This window comes from Lissotriton vulgaris, chromosome 6 (assembly GCF_964263255.1).
Source record: "Lissotriton vulgaris chromosome 6, aLisVul1.2, whole genome shotgun sequence".
Lineage (NCBI taxonomy): Eukaryota > Metazoa > Chordata > Amphibia > Caudata > Salamandridae > Lissotriton > Lissotriton vulgaris.
The window spans coordinates 1,760,703,468-1,760,719,985 of NC_141694.1; the positions used below are offsets into that span (position 1 = coordinate 1,760,703,468).

The following is a 16,518-nucleotide window of genomic DNA, read 5'->3' on the forward strand; positions in this document are numbered from 1 at the left end:
CGGGCCTGAGTGGTTGTCCTGAAAACATGGCCTGTCTCCCGGGCTGAAGTACGACCCCTTCTGACACACTTGGCAGGAGGACAGGCCGGAACAGCTAGATAGGAATATTCTGTAAAAATAACATTCACTTACTTTTAAAGGCAAACAGTGCAAGTGGAGAATAATATCTCAGTGAGCTGAACTCTTCTAGCTGACAAACTGCGGTGTCCTGGAGGTCACCAGTCCACACCTCATTGGGGAGGGTCAGCCTTCCATTCTTCCAAGGTCGGTAAAGTGGGTATTCGAAATAGGTTTATTTATAGTGCTTAGAAATTGAAGAAGTGTTGTGTGTGGTGCTTTTAAGAGCATGTTATTCATAAAACTAGAAACAAAACTGATGTTGGATAATGAAAACAAAAGACTTGTAAGAATCCAAGAAACTGGAGCAAGCCTCCGTGGAGGACGCAGGAAGCTGGTCACAGGAAGTCCTCCCTAAAGCCTTAGAGGGGAGCACAGCGCTCACTCGGGTCTCGGAGACGGGGCTGGGCATCTTGCACGTGCCTCCCTTCTAACCCATCCGCGCCCTCAATCTGGGATATCTTTCTTTGGAGACCAGGAACAGTTTCGGTATCCGTGGATGCTAAATCAACAGTGAGGCAGCAGTGATCTGTTATCACACGGTGTCCACACTGGTGGCACCACAGGGCACAACACGAGTTTACCGTATTGCTGCAACTAGTTTAAGCAAGTTTAATGTGCTCCCACCACAACATTCTTGATGATAATGTGTTCTTATGGAGAGTTTCAAGCAGCACATCTGCTGTTTCAAATATGTTCGTTGAAGCAAGCAGGACAAATAAACCATGAAACGAGTATCCCATAATATAATAATGCATGCCTCTATAAATGTATTGCCGAACAGGACAGCGATCGACCTATTCGCCATTGTAACCGGGCTTAATGTATCTACCCTAGGAAGATGCAAGGCTGAGTTTGCCTCACCGGGATTCCATCGTGTGACCTTCAGATGTCAGCAGCCAGCATTTAACTCACATAGCCAGTTTTAGCAGATTAAATGACATTTTGAGACCCAAGTCAAGCTATTCACGCAATTCCCATGCTTATATATATTTTTGTATTCTCGAGTGATTGTTTTTCCCCCTTATAATCAGAATACGTCCTTGCTTCTGAGAATGTACCTGCCTGCTGATTCGCCCAGTTTGAGGGTGCGTGCCTATGATTAGCGGGGAAACGAAAGGACTGTGCTTTACACAATGGTTCTAATGAACACACATTAATGGTGAGTTCGAAGACAAGCGGGAGGCTGAGGGAGGGCAGGGGTATAATAAAGTGTCTGGGGGGGAGGGGGTGGGGGTGTTGGGGGGCTTTCTGTCCCAGTCGGACACCGTGCTTCCGTGGTGAGGGGGGCACGGCTGGCGGGTCTTGCACTGAAGCTCCGTCCGTGTGCAGCGGGCGCGATCCGCTGCAGTGAACCCAGTGTCCAGAGCACAATGCACGGCCTTCAAGCTTCTAACAAGGGTGCTTTATTTCCGCAGGACCTTCGTGAACGGATCCGCAGTCACCGGCCCGACCCAGCTGTACCACGGAGACCGGATCCTGTGGGGCAACAACCACTTCTTCAGGTACGGACCCCCGCACCCCGAGTCCAGAGCCGCAGGGCATGAGTCTGTACCAATACTTGAGGGAATATAGGGGCCGGGGCCCTGTTCTGCAAAACGAGGCTGCATGCGGTATTTTCATTGGTTTGTCTTGTGGGGGTGACTTTCAGTTCTTCCAGGGAGGTGTTCCTTTTCATTCTGTCTGGTGCAGCAGCCGCTGTTAGTGCGTAGATGAAGGGTGCTGTGTCTTGTTGCGAGAAGTGCATGGCTGAATGTATCCATTTTATTCCGAGGTCTCTCATTAAATGGCGCTGTGTACTGAATATGTCCTAGTTTAGTGTGTTGTTCGGTACTGTCACTGGTCTGGTGTGTGAAAGAACTGGCGTCATGGAATTTACAGAGTTTGCCCCTATTCATTTGGGTATAGAGCCCACTGTACTTTTGTAATCCGATATTCACAAACTGAGGAAACCGCGCCACCTTGTGGAACGCACGCGAGCGTGCGCCTCCGGCACAAAGTTGGGGTTTCTAGATCTTTTCAAGTGAGCGCTCTTTGCTCTCCTTAGCGGGTTGGCTTGGAAGACTCGCACGGAGTAATGCGCCCGTAGCTGTCAACGGTGCAGCAGGTGCAGTGGTACCGGAGCTAAAGGTCATTAGGGCCACCCTGCACGCCATCAGCATACCAGGCGATGGGGTCCATTGTCCTTGCTTGCATTAGGGCCCTGATACTACTGCTTCGCCTCTCTCCCGCACGCAGTTGACTACCTAGGTTTTTAGGGTATATGGTATCTGACGTCATGCGGGAGAGGCTCGACCCCCTCGCATGCGTGCTCCTCCCGCGAGTGTAACGCCTGCAGCCAGTCCAGGTCGCAGAGACGTGGCTGTAAAGAATGCCGGCTCAGCGGCAGCAGACAGAAGTGTGCCTGGTCCAGACAAGTTCTGCCTGCAGACACCTCCCTGCCTGCGCTCGCTGCAGGCCGGCACTCTGCTCTCAGATCCGGAGCGTGAGGAACCCCAGGCCGCCGGTGCACCGGTGAGTGTGAACGTGTAATGGATATTTCACATCGGTGAGTGTTTCGCACTTACTAAACTTGTGCGCTTCTCCCGACCCCTTCTGGGTCCCTTTCCAAGGAACTCCCGGCTGCCAAGAGGCCGCCAAGGACGGTCTGCAGTTCATCACAAGCCGGAAGATTTGGTGTACACATTACAGTCCTCCGGTATTACCTCAACACTTCGGAAGTGTCACTTGATAATGTTACGTTTTTAAAGTGACACATACATAAACCATTGAAATGCTTATTGGCTATAGTGCATGTTCTCAGTTTGCAAGATGCTTAAAAAAAGAGAATAAACGGTGACTGGAAAAAAGGAGTATTTGCTGTGGAAAGGAACACACAGCCGAAAAGAGGGATCAGGCAGACAAAGAAGGCAGAGTAAAAAGAGGAGGCGTGGGGGATACCACAGTAAGGAAAATAAAAGGCAGAAGAATAAGGGGTTCATGCCGCATTACGCGGAAATTTAGTAACAACATTATTAAAAGCCCTAAAAGAAAGAACGAAATGCAAGAGGGAAAAATGCAAAAAGCATTACCTAAAATAAAGAAGAGGGTGCAGGAAGGAAGAAAGAAGGGGAACAAAGGAAAGACTAGAGATGGTGGAAACAATTGAGAGGAAGTACATACTCAAGAAAAAGAGGACTTGGAAGAAAAATTGTTAAAAAAAATAAGTAAAACAATTTCATAGTAAAAACTTAGAACAGGTACCATGCTCACGCTCAGTAATTAATTAAAAGTACTAATTATCTACAAAACATCTTCACTCAGCCTGTGTGCCTTCATTGCAGTTGATCTAGGGATAGCCTGGCTTCTTGGAAATCGAAGCATCTACTTTTGAATCTACACCTTACCTAGAGTAGCTTTTTGTTCGAACGCTCCAGGGATTGTCTTGGTTTGTAGTCCTGTGTTTTGACGCCTTGCTGAGGATGCATTTATGAGCGAAGTGGAGTCCTGTGTGGGTGACTTGAGCATTGATGGACGCCTGTGTTGTCATTTTATGGTCGGGAGATGGAGTCCCAGATCCGTCGGTCTTGCTGTGTTGTTGTGATCACACGGAGAGAGCAGATTTCATGGTTAAGAGACTGGTTGCTGAGATACCATTGTGAATTAGGGCAGCTCATGTAGTTGTTTTACTCCGATTTTTTTCTAAATTGTGCTCTTCAATATTCTTCCAACTCCTGGCTGGGCTCAGACTCGCCTCTTGGCGCTTTGAATGAAGGTTTTCGAGTCTTGACCGAGGGTGGAGTCCGCTACACATCGCATTCTTGAAATTGTTCGTGAAACGCCGGACTGTGTCTGGCTGGGAGCTCATTTCTTGGATGAGAACGGGCCACGTTGTGTTATTTTCCTTCCAATTATTTTGCAGGATAAATTTGCCAAAGAAAAAAAAGAAATCCGAGCACGAAGATGATGAGCGAGAGAATAGCATGAGGAACAGTAACAGCTTTGAACAGCTGGACGCGGATGGGGACACGTCCAGCGAAGTGTCCAGTGAGAACAACTTCAGCTACGAGTACGCACAGATGGAGGTGATGATGAAGGCCATTGGAAATAACGGTAAGGAGCGGCTGATGCCAAGCGACCTTTCTCTTCTGTATTGTAGTGTGTTGTTGAGTGCAGTTTCCCTTGGAAAGCTTTCTAACTTCTGCCCAATTTACAGTCGCCAAGAAGGGCCTGTTGGAAACGTTTGCTCCTATGTTTGGAATAGTTGTTCACCCTTAATACGAATTACAACTATATTCTTTCACATTGTTAAGGAGAAAGAAAATCTCTGATTAAACAAATGTGAACTGTGCGTCAAATGTGCGTTTGAGCGTTATTTCCAACCCGTATTTTTAGGTTGAGCCTAACGGCAGTGCGCATGCGCTGCTCGCTCTGTGAGACTGCTGTAGTAGAGTATGGGAGAGAAGCCGTGCCCACTCTCCTCCCATAGTTTTCATTGGCTTGTCATTGCCTTTCGTAACTGCTGCCTCCGGATTCGTTAATAGGCTTGATAGTCCCTCCTTAGTACGGCCTTTCCTTCATTTTTACCCTCCCATGGCGACTGGCCCTTTTACTTCGGTTGTTACTCGGGACCTGTTATTTAGTCTGTAAGCGCTAGTTACTTTGGGTTTCTCTTACTGCAGGCTGGCCATGCGCTGCTTCAGCTGAAACGGCTTGTGTGTGTTTTTTAAGCAGCTCAGCCGCCCGTAACATAGGCACCTGCTTTAAACCACTTTAACCCGGCATTATCTTGTGTCAGTTTCAACGCCCCCAAGTAAAATAGATTTAGAAATGATTAGCGAATTAAGTCATGTGAATTCCAGGTAGCCCTTAATCCTGTGCTAATGGGCTGAAGTTGACAACAGCACATCTGTGTTACATGTCATATGTACTAAAGCCACCAAACTGGTTGTTTTCAAAAGCCTGTTTTATTAACACCACCATTACAAATACCACCACCAATCAATACAACCAGGGCTCGAGTCGGGGTGCCACGCGGGTGGACGGCGTCCCCCCACTTATTTTAGAGGGTAGACACCGTCCCCCCAGCCAAATAGTTGGACTTCACCTTTTTGGCCTCTCAGGGACGAGATCGGAGCCACCTTTCGTGACGTCACTTTCTGTTGTGATGTCACTTCCGGTGACCGTGTCCCCCAACTTCTTTTTTTAGGACTTGTGCCCTGAATACAACCACCTCCACCACCAATACAACCACCTCCACCACCAATACCACTACCAACAACAGCACCAACACCACCACGAATACCACCATCAATATCACCACCATCAATATCAAGACCACCAATGCCACCACCACCAATGCCACCACCACCAATGCCACAACCACTAATACCGCCTCCTCTGCACAATTTAGTCATGTGAATTCCAAGTAGTACATACTCCTATGCTAATGGGCTGAAGTTGACAACAGCACATCTGTGTTACATGTCATCTGCACTAAAGCCACCTGTCGGGTTGTTTTCAAAAGCCTGTTTTATTAACAACAACACCACCACCACCATCAATACAACCACCTCCACCACCAATACTACCACCGCCAATACCACCTCCAATACCAACACCATCAATACCACCAATACCAATGCAACCAGTAATACCAATGCCACCACCACAAATACCACCACTACGACGAATACCTCCACCACTCCACAATTTAGTCATGTGAATTTAAAGTAGCACATAATCCACCACCATCCATTAAGACGTAACAGGATCAGCTAATGTTACTGCTGTAAACTCTGATATCTGGCATCGATAATAAACTTTCACTTATTACTGAAAGATTAGCTGAGGTGGAATAGAGGATCTCGAACCTTGGGGATCAGCAAGGGAGGCTTTGGAAAGGTTCTGAACATCTGGAAAATAAATATATGTCCTAAAGGGAAAGCAAGAAGAAATGAAAAGCCATTCTCACAATTTAATGTTTATTGAAACTCTGAAGCGTGCAGAAAGTTCGGGTGGAATGATTCCGCTAATTGAAAGATTAAAGTAGAAATACATGAGGTCTAACTTTACTGCAGATTTTACAATCGCAAGAGCCCACGGAGTCTCCAGGCAAATTCATAATGCACAGTCCTAGTGCACTTTGCAGATTACCAGATAAAAGAGCAGAAACTCGCTGAAGCAATGCAACAGAAGTCTTTTGGCTCTCCAAAAGAATGTTCCTCTTGGGTCTTCTGAGAAATGGCAGCAGCCAAGAGCGGAAAGGCTTTAGACACATGTTGGACTTCTTCAGAAGGGTTGGAGCACAGGCCTCACTGGCTCAGCTATCTAAGTGGAAAGTTGTGTATGAGGGCTGCTTCCAGATCTTCAGCTCTGAGCAGGCACAAATCTTTTTGAAATCATGACAGTCCTTCAGGTGGTTAATAGCAGTCGATACGCTGTGTTTGGTTTGGGTTGTATCATGAAAAGATCCTGGACGCACTGTTATCAGCCGGAGGGCCTTTTTCTTCATACTCCCTCCCCGCATTTTATCTATATTTGTATGATTTTTCTTTTTTTGTTGTTATTGAATGGGGTGATGGGGTTGACCTCCCTCTGGTGAATGCTTGGGTGCAGTTCCATGGCACCCGTGATAGGAGGCGTCACCCCTTCTCTCCAGGGGGTGAGAGCAGGAATTCCCTCTCAAGGAGATCAGGGAGAGGAGGGAGGAGGTGGGGGTGGTAGGGAGGACTGGGTGGGCAGGGCAGTGGAGTAATTGCAGTTGGAGAAATAGTATTTTTAAGAGAAATGTATTATCTTTGAAATAACTATGGGGAGATGGCATGTTCTTGCTTTAGGTGGAAAAGATCTGTTATTGTCAATTTAGGCAGTATATTGTTTTCATGCGCTTTTGCACTTTGTGCCAGGCATGCCATGCCCTTTTGCATTTTATTCACTTCTTCTCGTAATGCATTTTGCATCTTTATGCTCCTGAATTTTTCTAACTGCTTTTGATAAGATGAGGGAAACTGATGGGGGACTGCGTAACGGAAGTTTTTTGTTTCAAGTTTAGCGCCAAATTGTTTTTGGAGATATTGCTTTGGTCCGAGATGAAGGCGAAATATGTACTTTCGCACATTTAGCACTTCATAGCACAGGCACTTTAAGCCCCTGTTTTATAGCTCTGATTATTTCGGTTTGTCATCTGGGATATATGTCTTGATGGGACGCTTGTTGTATGCGAAAGTTTGCAGGCCTACTGAGCGAGATAGGCATTCCTGATTTTGGATAAATACAGAGAGTGATGAATTGTAGGTCTTCTTGCTCAATGCTAATGGTCTTAACAAGAATCGTAAAAGAGAAGCCATTGAAAAATACATGTTAGGACATGTCCCAGATATAATTTTATGCAAGAAATCAACCCATATAAAGCACGCTAAATCTGACATTTTTCATATGTTCCAGAAATGATCAGAGTTTGAAAGTATCTCGTCCTTCTCTGCAGTCAGTAGAGGTGTGGGTATTTATATTATTAAGCGTCTGCAGAGCGGGATTTTAGCTTCAAGGATGGTTAAAGATGATAGATGGTCTTGTATTATTGGCTCAGTAGTTGGCTCTCGCTTCACATTTGCTACAATATATGCCCCAATATAACACCACCCAGTACATTGGTTGAGCTGTTTCAGTCATTTCTGGGCTTTATTGGTGCAGTGATTTTAGGCGGGGATTTCAGTTTCCTCCATATTCCTAGGCTGGTTTCATCCACAGTGAATTGTAAACCAAATAAAAGTTAAAAAAAAGGGCAGAGAATTGACGCAATATCAGAAAAGTTTGCATCTAGCCGATCCTTGTAGAGCGAAATTTCGTAAACCGCGTGAATATGTATATTTGCTAGATGTAAGTCTGCAGTAAGGTTGGATTTTTATGTTTTGGTATCTGACAAAATGATTTTTAAACATCATACACAGCATCTGAATTGTTTATCTGATCATTCATTGTTAGAAGGGCATATTGCTGGTTTTCGACAACTATCAGCCCTTTTGTAGGTGGGTCTTTAATAGAGCATAACCGTGAAGACGAGCTCTGGGTACAGAAATGGAAAATGACATTTCCCAGTTTGTTCTTTCTGAAAATGCATTCAGCAAGTTTAGAGGTATTGAGGGAAGTATTTAAAGCAACCATCAGGACGACCACAATGTCTAAGGATATCGCAAGTAGGAGAAGTTCCAAGCTGGAGAGTAAAAGCAGAGCGGACCGATTAAAATGGGGCCCAGTAGAAATATTTGCACCTTAAAAGCAGCTCTAACCGACAGCAACTCGAACACGCAAAGGAAGAAATGCATGATAATTATTATAACATAGTTAATGAAAGAAGCAGAGCTTATATGCATAAGGTTTATGAAGAGAGTGAATACTCAGGTCGGTTTTTAGCATGGTAAGCACATGAAAGAGCAGCTAAAATCACGTGTTGATGCAGAGACCAATACCTGGGTCACTGACATTACAAGTATTCAAGATAAAGTACTATAGAAATATGTATGATCATAGTTAGATTTTAGACCAGATTAAACTGCAAGACTTTATTAAAGACAAATCTGTCCATTCCAGTTTTAAGTGGACAGGCAAAGGAAGCTTTATTGAAAATGGTCATGCTGGAGGAATTGGATAATGTTTTCAAATCTTTAGCAAATGCAAAGGTATGAGGAGAAGATGGCCTCACTGCTGAATTTTAAAAAAGTTAGCAAAAATATGAATTCCATTTATTGTTCAGCTTGCAAATCATATATCTGAAAGAAAAATGTTAGTGATAGATTTCTTACCTTAGTATTACCCCCAGGCATCAGACTGGATCCCGAAAGTTTTCGTCAGCAGTACCCCTGCGCGTCGGAAGGTTCCGTTGTGCGGCTCTGCATCCGTTGTGGTTGCCCGAATGACATTGTGGCAGCTACTTAGACGCGCCCTCGCGCGCTGACGTCTGTTCTTTCTTTTTCCGCGCCAACAAGCGCAGATATGGGAAGGGCAAGTACCCCAGTCACTTTTTGACTGAGTTTTTGAGATTTTTTGTCTCCATTTTTCGAGTCTATCGACTTCTAGTGCAGAGTAGGGATGCCTGGTTTTAAGTCCTGCAGGGCCTGTCGCCACATAATGTCGGTGACCGACCCCCACGACGTGTGTCTCTACTGCCTGGAGCGGGACCATGACCCCAGGTCGTGCTTTGACTGTTGGGCCATGGTGCCCGAAAACTTTGCAGGAGCGGACTCAAAAGTTGCTGGAAGCCCGGCATTCGGCTCCGCGCCGTTCGAGGTCCCGTCGAGGAGGAAGTCGAGGGACCGGGCATGGAGCCACCATCACCATTCTTCGGGTTCCAAGTCCTCGCACTCATGGTCAGGTAAGTTGAGGCACTCGAAGAAAAAGTCGAATAAGCATCATCGCTCTCTGACTTCCCCTCGCCGGTTGCGCGACGCGGCTGAGGGTGCGGGTGTACCACACACCTGGCTCCGGCGGAGCCTGTACAGTCGACACCAGCCTACCCACCCTTTCTGGGTCCGGAAGCGACTCCGGCCCAGGTGCAAGACTTTCTTGCAGCCATGGCGGCACTTTTTGGGCAAGCATCCCCCCCCGCACCCCACCTACCCAGTGCGCCTTCAGGCCCAATTTGGTGTCCTTGCCCTGTGCTGCTGGCGGCTTCGACCGCTACACCACAGACTACTTCGGTCCTGGCGTTGCAGGACCCCCTTGGATCCAGGCCTGGATCCCGGTCGACGCCAGTTGACCTTACGACTCCTCTGCCAGCGTCGACTCCCCTGGTACCGCCTGTGATGTCGTCCGGTCCCTCGGACAACGTCGGTCCCGGTTTCAGCCCCGAACTGAACATGGCGCCGGTCCGGCTTCGTTCAACGCAGATTCCGACTCAGATGGTAGATTTCTATCCCTATGTTCAGCCTCCAACTTTTGGACCTGTTCCTCAGGCCATGGAGGAAGGAGAGGACTGGGAGGGGTCTGAGGACCCTCTCACACAGCAGTGTCAGTTGGATCAGGACTGGGCAGAAGACCTGGGTGATGCCAGTGGTCTTGACCAATCGCCCCGACCTTGGCTTCCTGTTTCCTCCCTCTGTGGCTTCCGAGGAGGGAGCGACCTGTGGTGTGGTTTTGCCTGGGGTAGACGAGGCACTTGACCTCGAACTCCCTACAGTGGCCCTGAGGACTAACCTCCTCACTGAGGTGCTCCAGCTAGCAGTAAGCTCTTCAGAGCCTCTGCTGCCGTTCAATGAAGCACTAACTGATGTTCTTATGGGAACTTGGTCCAGGCCCACCACAGGGGCTCCTGTGGATAGTAACATGGCCAGACGCCACCGCCCAGCTCCGGGCGCCCTGCTTTTCCGTCTACCCACCCCACCCCGAGAGTCTGGTTATCCAGGCCTCTACTTCCCAGAGCACATTCCCTAACGCCCCTCCGGATAGGGAATCCAAGAAGCTGGAGCAGTTTGGTAAGAAACTGTTTTCATCTGCCAGCTTAGCGCTGCAGTCGGTGAACACCTCCTGCTTCTTGGGGCCATTATTCCTACTCTGTGTGGGACACGGTTGCGCGAGTGCTGCCTCAGTGTCCGGAGGAGGTCCGGACACTGCTCTCCCAGGCTGTTACTGAGGGGAGGGATGCAGCACAGTTCATCATACGGTGTTGACTGGATACCGCGGAATCGCTAGGCATAGCAATTTCTAGGACGGTGGCGCTCTGCCGCCACGCCTGGCTGCGGTCCACTGGCTTTTTGAGAGGATGTCCAAAACTCCCTTATGGACATGCCCTTTGATGGCCGTCACCTTTTCGACGACAAAGCAGATCATGAGCTGGAGCGTTTAAGGACTCCCGGGCAATGGCCAAGTCCTTGGGCATTTCCACCATGCGCACGGCCACTTCTGCTTTTCGTCACTTTCGTGGCCACGGAAGGGGCGCCCAACACATTCTTTAGCCACAAGCCGCAGAACCAACCTAGAGGTTGCCGTGGACTTGGGCCCCACCGTGGCAGGGCAGGGGGCCAGCGAGCGGGTCAGTCCACCTCCACCCCCGCAGCATCTGCCTCAAAGTCCAAGCTTTCAGGCCAATCAAACGCCAGTGGGCGGCAGGATTTGCCATTACCTCCCCCACTGGCGTAACATCACATCGGACAGGTGGGTGCTGCAAATTGTCCGAAGGGGCTACTCCCTACCCTTCGAGACTACCCCTCCGCCATGCCACCCCAGTATCACCGCATGTCGGGGGATCATCTGCAACTTCTACAAGAGGAAGTTACGGCCCTCTTGGCCAAGGGGACCATCAAGCGCATTCCTGTACCAGAAGTAAGTTGTAGTTGCTATTCTCACTACTGTCTGGTACCCAAGAAGGACAGGGGCCTGCGTCCTATCCTGGACCTCAGGAACGTCAACCGCTTCCTCCAGAAGGAGAAGCTCAAGATGTTGACGCTGGTTCAGTCTTATCTGCTCTTGAACCTGGAGACTGGATGATAGCGTTGGACTTGCAGGATGCAAATTTTCACATCCCCGTCCTGCTAGCCCACCGGCGTTACCTGCGGTTCACGGTAGGCCACGAGCATTTTCAGTTCACCGTGCTCCCCTTTGGCCTTACCAGTGCCCCTCGGGTGTTCACAAAAGTGATGGCGGTGGTCGCAGCTCATCTGCGCAGATCAGGAGTTCGTCTTCCCCAGTCTCGACAACTAGTTGTTGAAGGCGGGCTTGCCCCAGACAATCCTCTCCCACCTCCAGACTACAGCTGACCTCCTGCATTTGCTAGGGTTCTCCATCAACGTGCTGAAGTCGCACCTGGTTCCCTCCCAGAAGCTCCCTTTCATCGGGTGGTTCTGGACTCGACGCAGTTTCGGGTTTATCCTCCCGAGCAGCGAGTCTGGGATATTCAGGCTATGATTCCGATCTTTCAGCCTCTATCCCGGGTTTCGGTCAGGATGACCCTCTGGCTGCTGGGCCTGATGGGCTCCTGCATCCTGTTGGTAAATCATGTCAGATGGTATATGCGGGCTCTGCAGTGGGACCTAAAGTCCCAGTGGGCACAGCATCAGGGCAACCTGTCCGCTCACGTCCAGGTTTCAGAGAGCACGGCACGACAATTGCAGTGGTGGCTCACGAATCGCGATTGGGTTAATGGCAGATCCCTCTCCCTTCCCCAACCGGAGCACACTGTAGTGACTGATGCGTCCCTCCTGGGCTGGGGTGGCCACATGGGAGAGGCGGAGATCAGAGGCCTCTGGTCTCCGGCGTGGTCCCGGCCCCACATCAACCTTTTGGAACTTCGGGCGATCCGACTTGCACTGAAGGCATTCCTTCGCTCTGTCCGGGGAAGTGTGGTGCAGGTGTTCACGGACAACACCACCCACATGTGGTACTGCAAGAAACAGGGCTGGGTGGGGTCATGGGCTCTATGTCAAGAGGCTCTTCGCATTTGAGCATGGCTGGAACATCAGGGCATATCCCTGTTGGTTCAGCACCTGGCAGGTTCCCTAAACGCGAGGGCGGACAAACTCAGCCGCCTGTGCATGATGGACCACGAATGGCATCTTCACTCGGAGGTGTTGCAAGGTCTCTTTTAGCAGTGGGGACAGCATATGTTCGATCTGTTCACCACTGAAGAGAACAGGTAATGTCAGCAGTTCTGTGCTTTTGAGTTTCCAAGGCGACACTCTGCGACACCTTTCGTCGCGAGTTGAATTGCGGCCTCCTGTACGCCTATGTGCCTTTACCACTTCAGCCCTAGTGCTGAAGAAGATCAAACGCGACAGGGCCCAAGTAATTCTTTTGTGGCTCCGGACTGGGCACGAAGAGTCTGGTACCCCGAGCTCTTGAGCATGGCCACCGATCCTCCAATCAGTCTGCCTCTTCGGGAGGATCTTCTGTTTCAGCAGTAGGGGACGTTCCTCCCCCCGAACATGTCCAGTCTCCACCTCCTTGCGTGGAGATTGAGAGGCGACAGTTGACAGTTTTCGACCTTCCTCCCGAAGTCTGTAATGTCATCTTGGCAGCCAGGCGTCACTCCACTAAATGGTATACGCCTGTAGATGGAACAAATGTGTGGCATGGTGGACAGCAAAGGCCCCTCTTTCTGAGGTTATCCCCTTCATTCTTTCTTTGGCCCAGCCGTGCTCTGGGCACATTTAAAGGCTATCTTTCGGCCGTTTCGGCCTTTCTTCGCTTTTTAGATCAGCCTTATTTTTTCAAGTCCCCTATTGTTAATAGAGTTCTGAAGGTCATTACTCATCCCTTTCCTCCTTCTTCTTTCGTAATGCCTCAGTGGAACTTGAATCTTGTCCTCCCTTATCTTGTGTGCTCCCTTTGAGCCACTACAGAACAGTCCTCTTCGCCTCCTTGCTTGCCATCATCTCTGCTCACAGGGTGAGTGAGCTTCAAGCCTTTTCTTCCAGACCTCCCTTTCTTTCTGTCCATCCGGACAAAGTAGTGCTCCATAGTAGGCCCACTTTTCTGTCCAAAGTGGTTACCTCTTTCCACGTAGGTCAGACCATCACATTACCCATCTTCTTCCCACCTCTGCACCCATAGGAGGAGAGACTCCACCGTCTGGACCCAAAACATGCACGGTCTTTCTACCTTGACCGCACTAAAGACTTCTTAGTGGATGTTCAGCTCTTCGTGAGTTATGTGGGCACAAAGAAAGGTCAGGCGGTGCACAAACATACCATCTCTTGATGGGTCATCCTATGCATTAAGATCTGTTATTCTTTGTCTAAAAAGGAACGCCCAGTAGGACTGCGTGCCCACTCTACCAGGGTGACTGCTGCTACTGCTGCTTTGAGATGTGAAGTTCCACTGTTGACATCTGTCAGGCAGCTATGTGGACATCCCTGCACATGTTTAACAAGCATTACTGCCTGGACAGCCAAGTCCAGAGAGACAGCTTTTTCGGCCGTTCTGTTCTCAAGGCCTTCCTGTTGTGAACCTTCGGGGTTGGTACTGCTGGGGTATCTATTCTACGGTAAGGAATCTATAACTATGGTCTCTTTCAGATGAATAAGTTACTTACCTTCGGTAATGATGTATCTATAAGAGACATTAGTAGTTATAGATTCCTTACCGCCCCACCTATCCTCCCCATTCTGCGAACAGACTTCTAGGGATAAGGACTCCTTTACAGGGCCCTTGCTTTGTGCACCAGTGGTCAGTGTCTTGTATGGCTCTGCTCTTCTGGCATGGAAAGTCGTGTCCGAACTGACATCAGTGCGCAGGGGCGTCGTCTAAGTAGACACCGCAATGTCATCTCGGTCAACGACGAACACGGAGTTTACCGACTCCAACTACTGATGCGCAGGGGTACTGCTATGAAAAAATTTCCCCGGATCCAGTCTGACGTCTTGGAGTAATTCTAAGGTAAGGAATCTATAACTTCTAATGTCTCTTACAGATACATCGTTACCAAAGGTAAGTAACTTATTCATCAAGATTTACTTTAACCTCTTAAATGCTAATGACAAGGGTAACTCGTCATGATGTACTGGTTGAGCTGTGCTGATGACAAGGATAACTCGTCATGTATAATGGGAAACATCAAAGGTCAGCGCAGGAGGGGGAAAACCCATTAGCAGCCAAGGTGTTAATAAGACAATCTCTTTTACGAGCGGTGGAACTTGATTCCGTTGGATTCCTACCTCAATCACCAAACTTTGGCTGTAGATGAGCCTGTGCAGGGCTGGCAGTAGTGCCATGGCATTCCTGCATAGCAGAGAAGCAAAATGTCTGTCTGGATGTCTGCATCCTGCTTCCTTGGGCTCCAGTATCATCTTTCCAGATGGTGTGGTCCCACCACCTGGTCTGGTACAGAGCGGCCCAGGAGTAATTCATGAAAGGGAAACTTACATATGAACTGCCTTAATGGAACAGAAGCCTGTCTGGTGGAGCCTTGAATTTTTTAAACCTTTCCTGAGCAAAGTGTAATTAAATGAAACTAATTTGCTTGTGTATTATAATAGTTCTCATGGGAAGCACCCAGAATCTACCGGGTCTAGTTTGCACAGTATAAAGCTTTAAATAACCAATTGTGTGAGTGATTGTATTGTGCTCTGATATCTTGTTATGTGATTGGCTGCGAATGGACCCTATGACACTATGCTGCACTTGCTCTGAGATCAGTAGTGGCTAATAGTAGTGTTTAACAATTAGCACTGAGAACAGTGAAGGAACTAAGCACGGTTCACTCTTTGCCCATCAGATCCGATGCAGGGCATCCTGCAGAGCCTGGAACAGCAGCACGAGGAGGAGAAGCGTACAGCGCTGGAGCGTCAGAGGGTCATGTATGAGCATGAACTGGACCAGCTACGCCGGCGACTCTCCCCGGAGAAGCAGCAGCAGTACCGCAGCATGGATCGGTTCTCATTCTCTTCGCCCAATGCCCAGCAACGCCTGCGACAGTGGGCGGAAGAGAGGTGGGCCTTTTACCAGAGATGGTTCTGTGCGTGTGTGCTTCAAGATGGAGCTGTACATCAAACTGGTTCTGTGCATGTGTATCAAGATGTTGCTGTGCATGTGTGCATCAAGATGTTGCTGTGCATGTGTGCATCAAGATGGTGCTGTGCGCATCTAGATGGTGCTGCACTGGTGTGCATCAAGATGGTGAACATACATACACATAGGGGGGCTTTAGGTCTGGCCATTTATTCATTGATCTGTTGAGCTGTCATTCATATTTTGCTTCTTCTATGGCATTGGGCAAAGGGTAGCCCACTTTAGCCATTGGCTGTTTGCCACTGTGACTAGAGGATGTGCTCATCTACCTAAAAAGAAGTGCACTTCCGTGTGATAGGCCGAATAATTTACAATGCTTGTTTTCTTTTTCTTTTTTAGTCATCTTTGTATGTTTGAGTAGTGTCTTCCGTTTACAGTAATTTAAAGCCAGTACCTTCTTTTTTTTGCACCTGTAAGATTCATATTGTCCTGTGATGTGCATTGAGCCTAAAAAAGGTTTCTGTGCCAGTTTTTGGTACGAGTACAAATCACCCATACTCCTTTATATGCAATGGTCAGTTTATTTTCTATTATTTAATATACATTTATATTGCAACCTTATGGGCTCTATGTGTAGACAGCTGCTTTTTCTTTCTTCTTTTGCTTTTACAACACATGGCTACAATGAAAAACGGAAACAAAAAATTATTTCATCAGCTTGCAAAGGCGAGACCTACTGGCTTGGCAGTGCGAGTTCCGTCATTGACTTTTGACATGAAACGCAGTTGTTGGGAAGGTCTCCGTTTCCTAAGCGCATTTTTTTTTAGTTTGAGCTGCCAGAGTAAGATTCATTGATCCAACTAATGATGGAATGTTTTGTTCTTGTAAATGTAGGAGAGACATCTCTTCTGGCACCACAGATGTCATCATTTGATATCACAGTGCACCTCTCAGTCAGTTTGAGTCTTTACTGCCCAATAATGT

General features: G+C 48.3%; 1 protein-coding gene across 2 annotated transcripts in view; it reads left to right on the plus strand.

Annotated features, from left to right (window-relative positions):
• The window catches only part of KIF13B (kinesin family member 13B), a 698,786-nt gene that overhangs the window by 363,915 nt on the left and 318,353 nt on the right, over positions 1–16,518 (plus strand). For both annotated transcript variants that reach the window (XM_086927999.1, XM_086928000.1), the window contains 3 exons: positions 1,536–1,622; positions 4,019–4,209; positions 15,302–15,515. In XM_086927999.1, the coding sequence (XP_086784125.1) occupies positions 1,536–1,622; positions 4,019–4,209; positions 15,302–15,515 (492 nt within the window). The remainder of the gene's footprint in view (positions 1–1,535; positions 1,623–4,018; positions 4,210–15,301; positions 15,516–16,518) is intronic.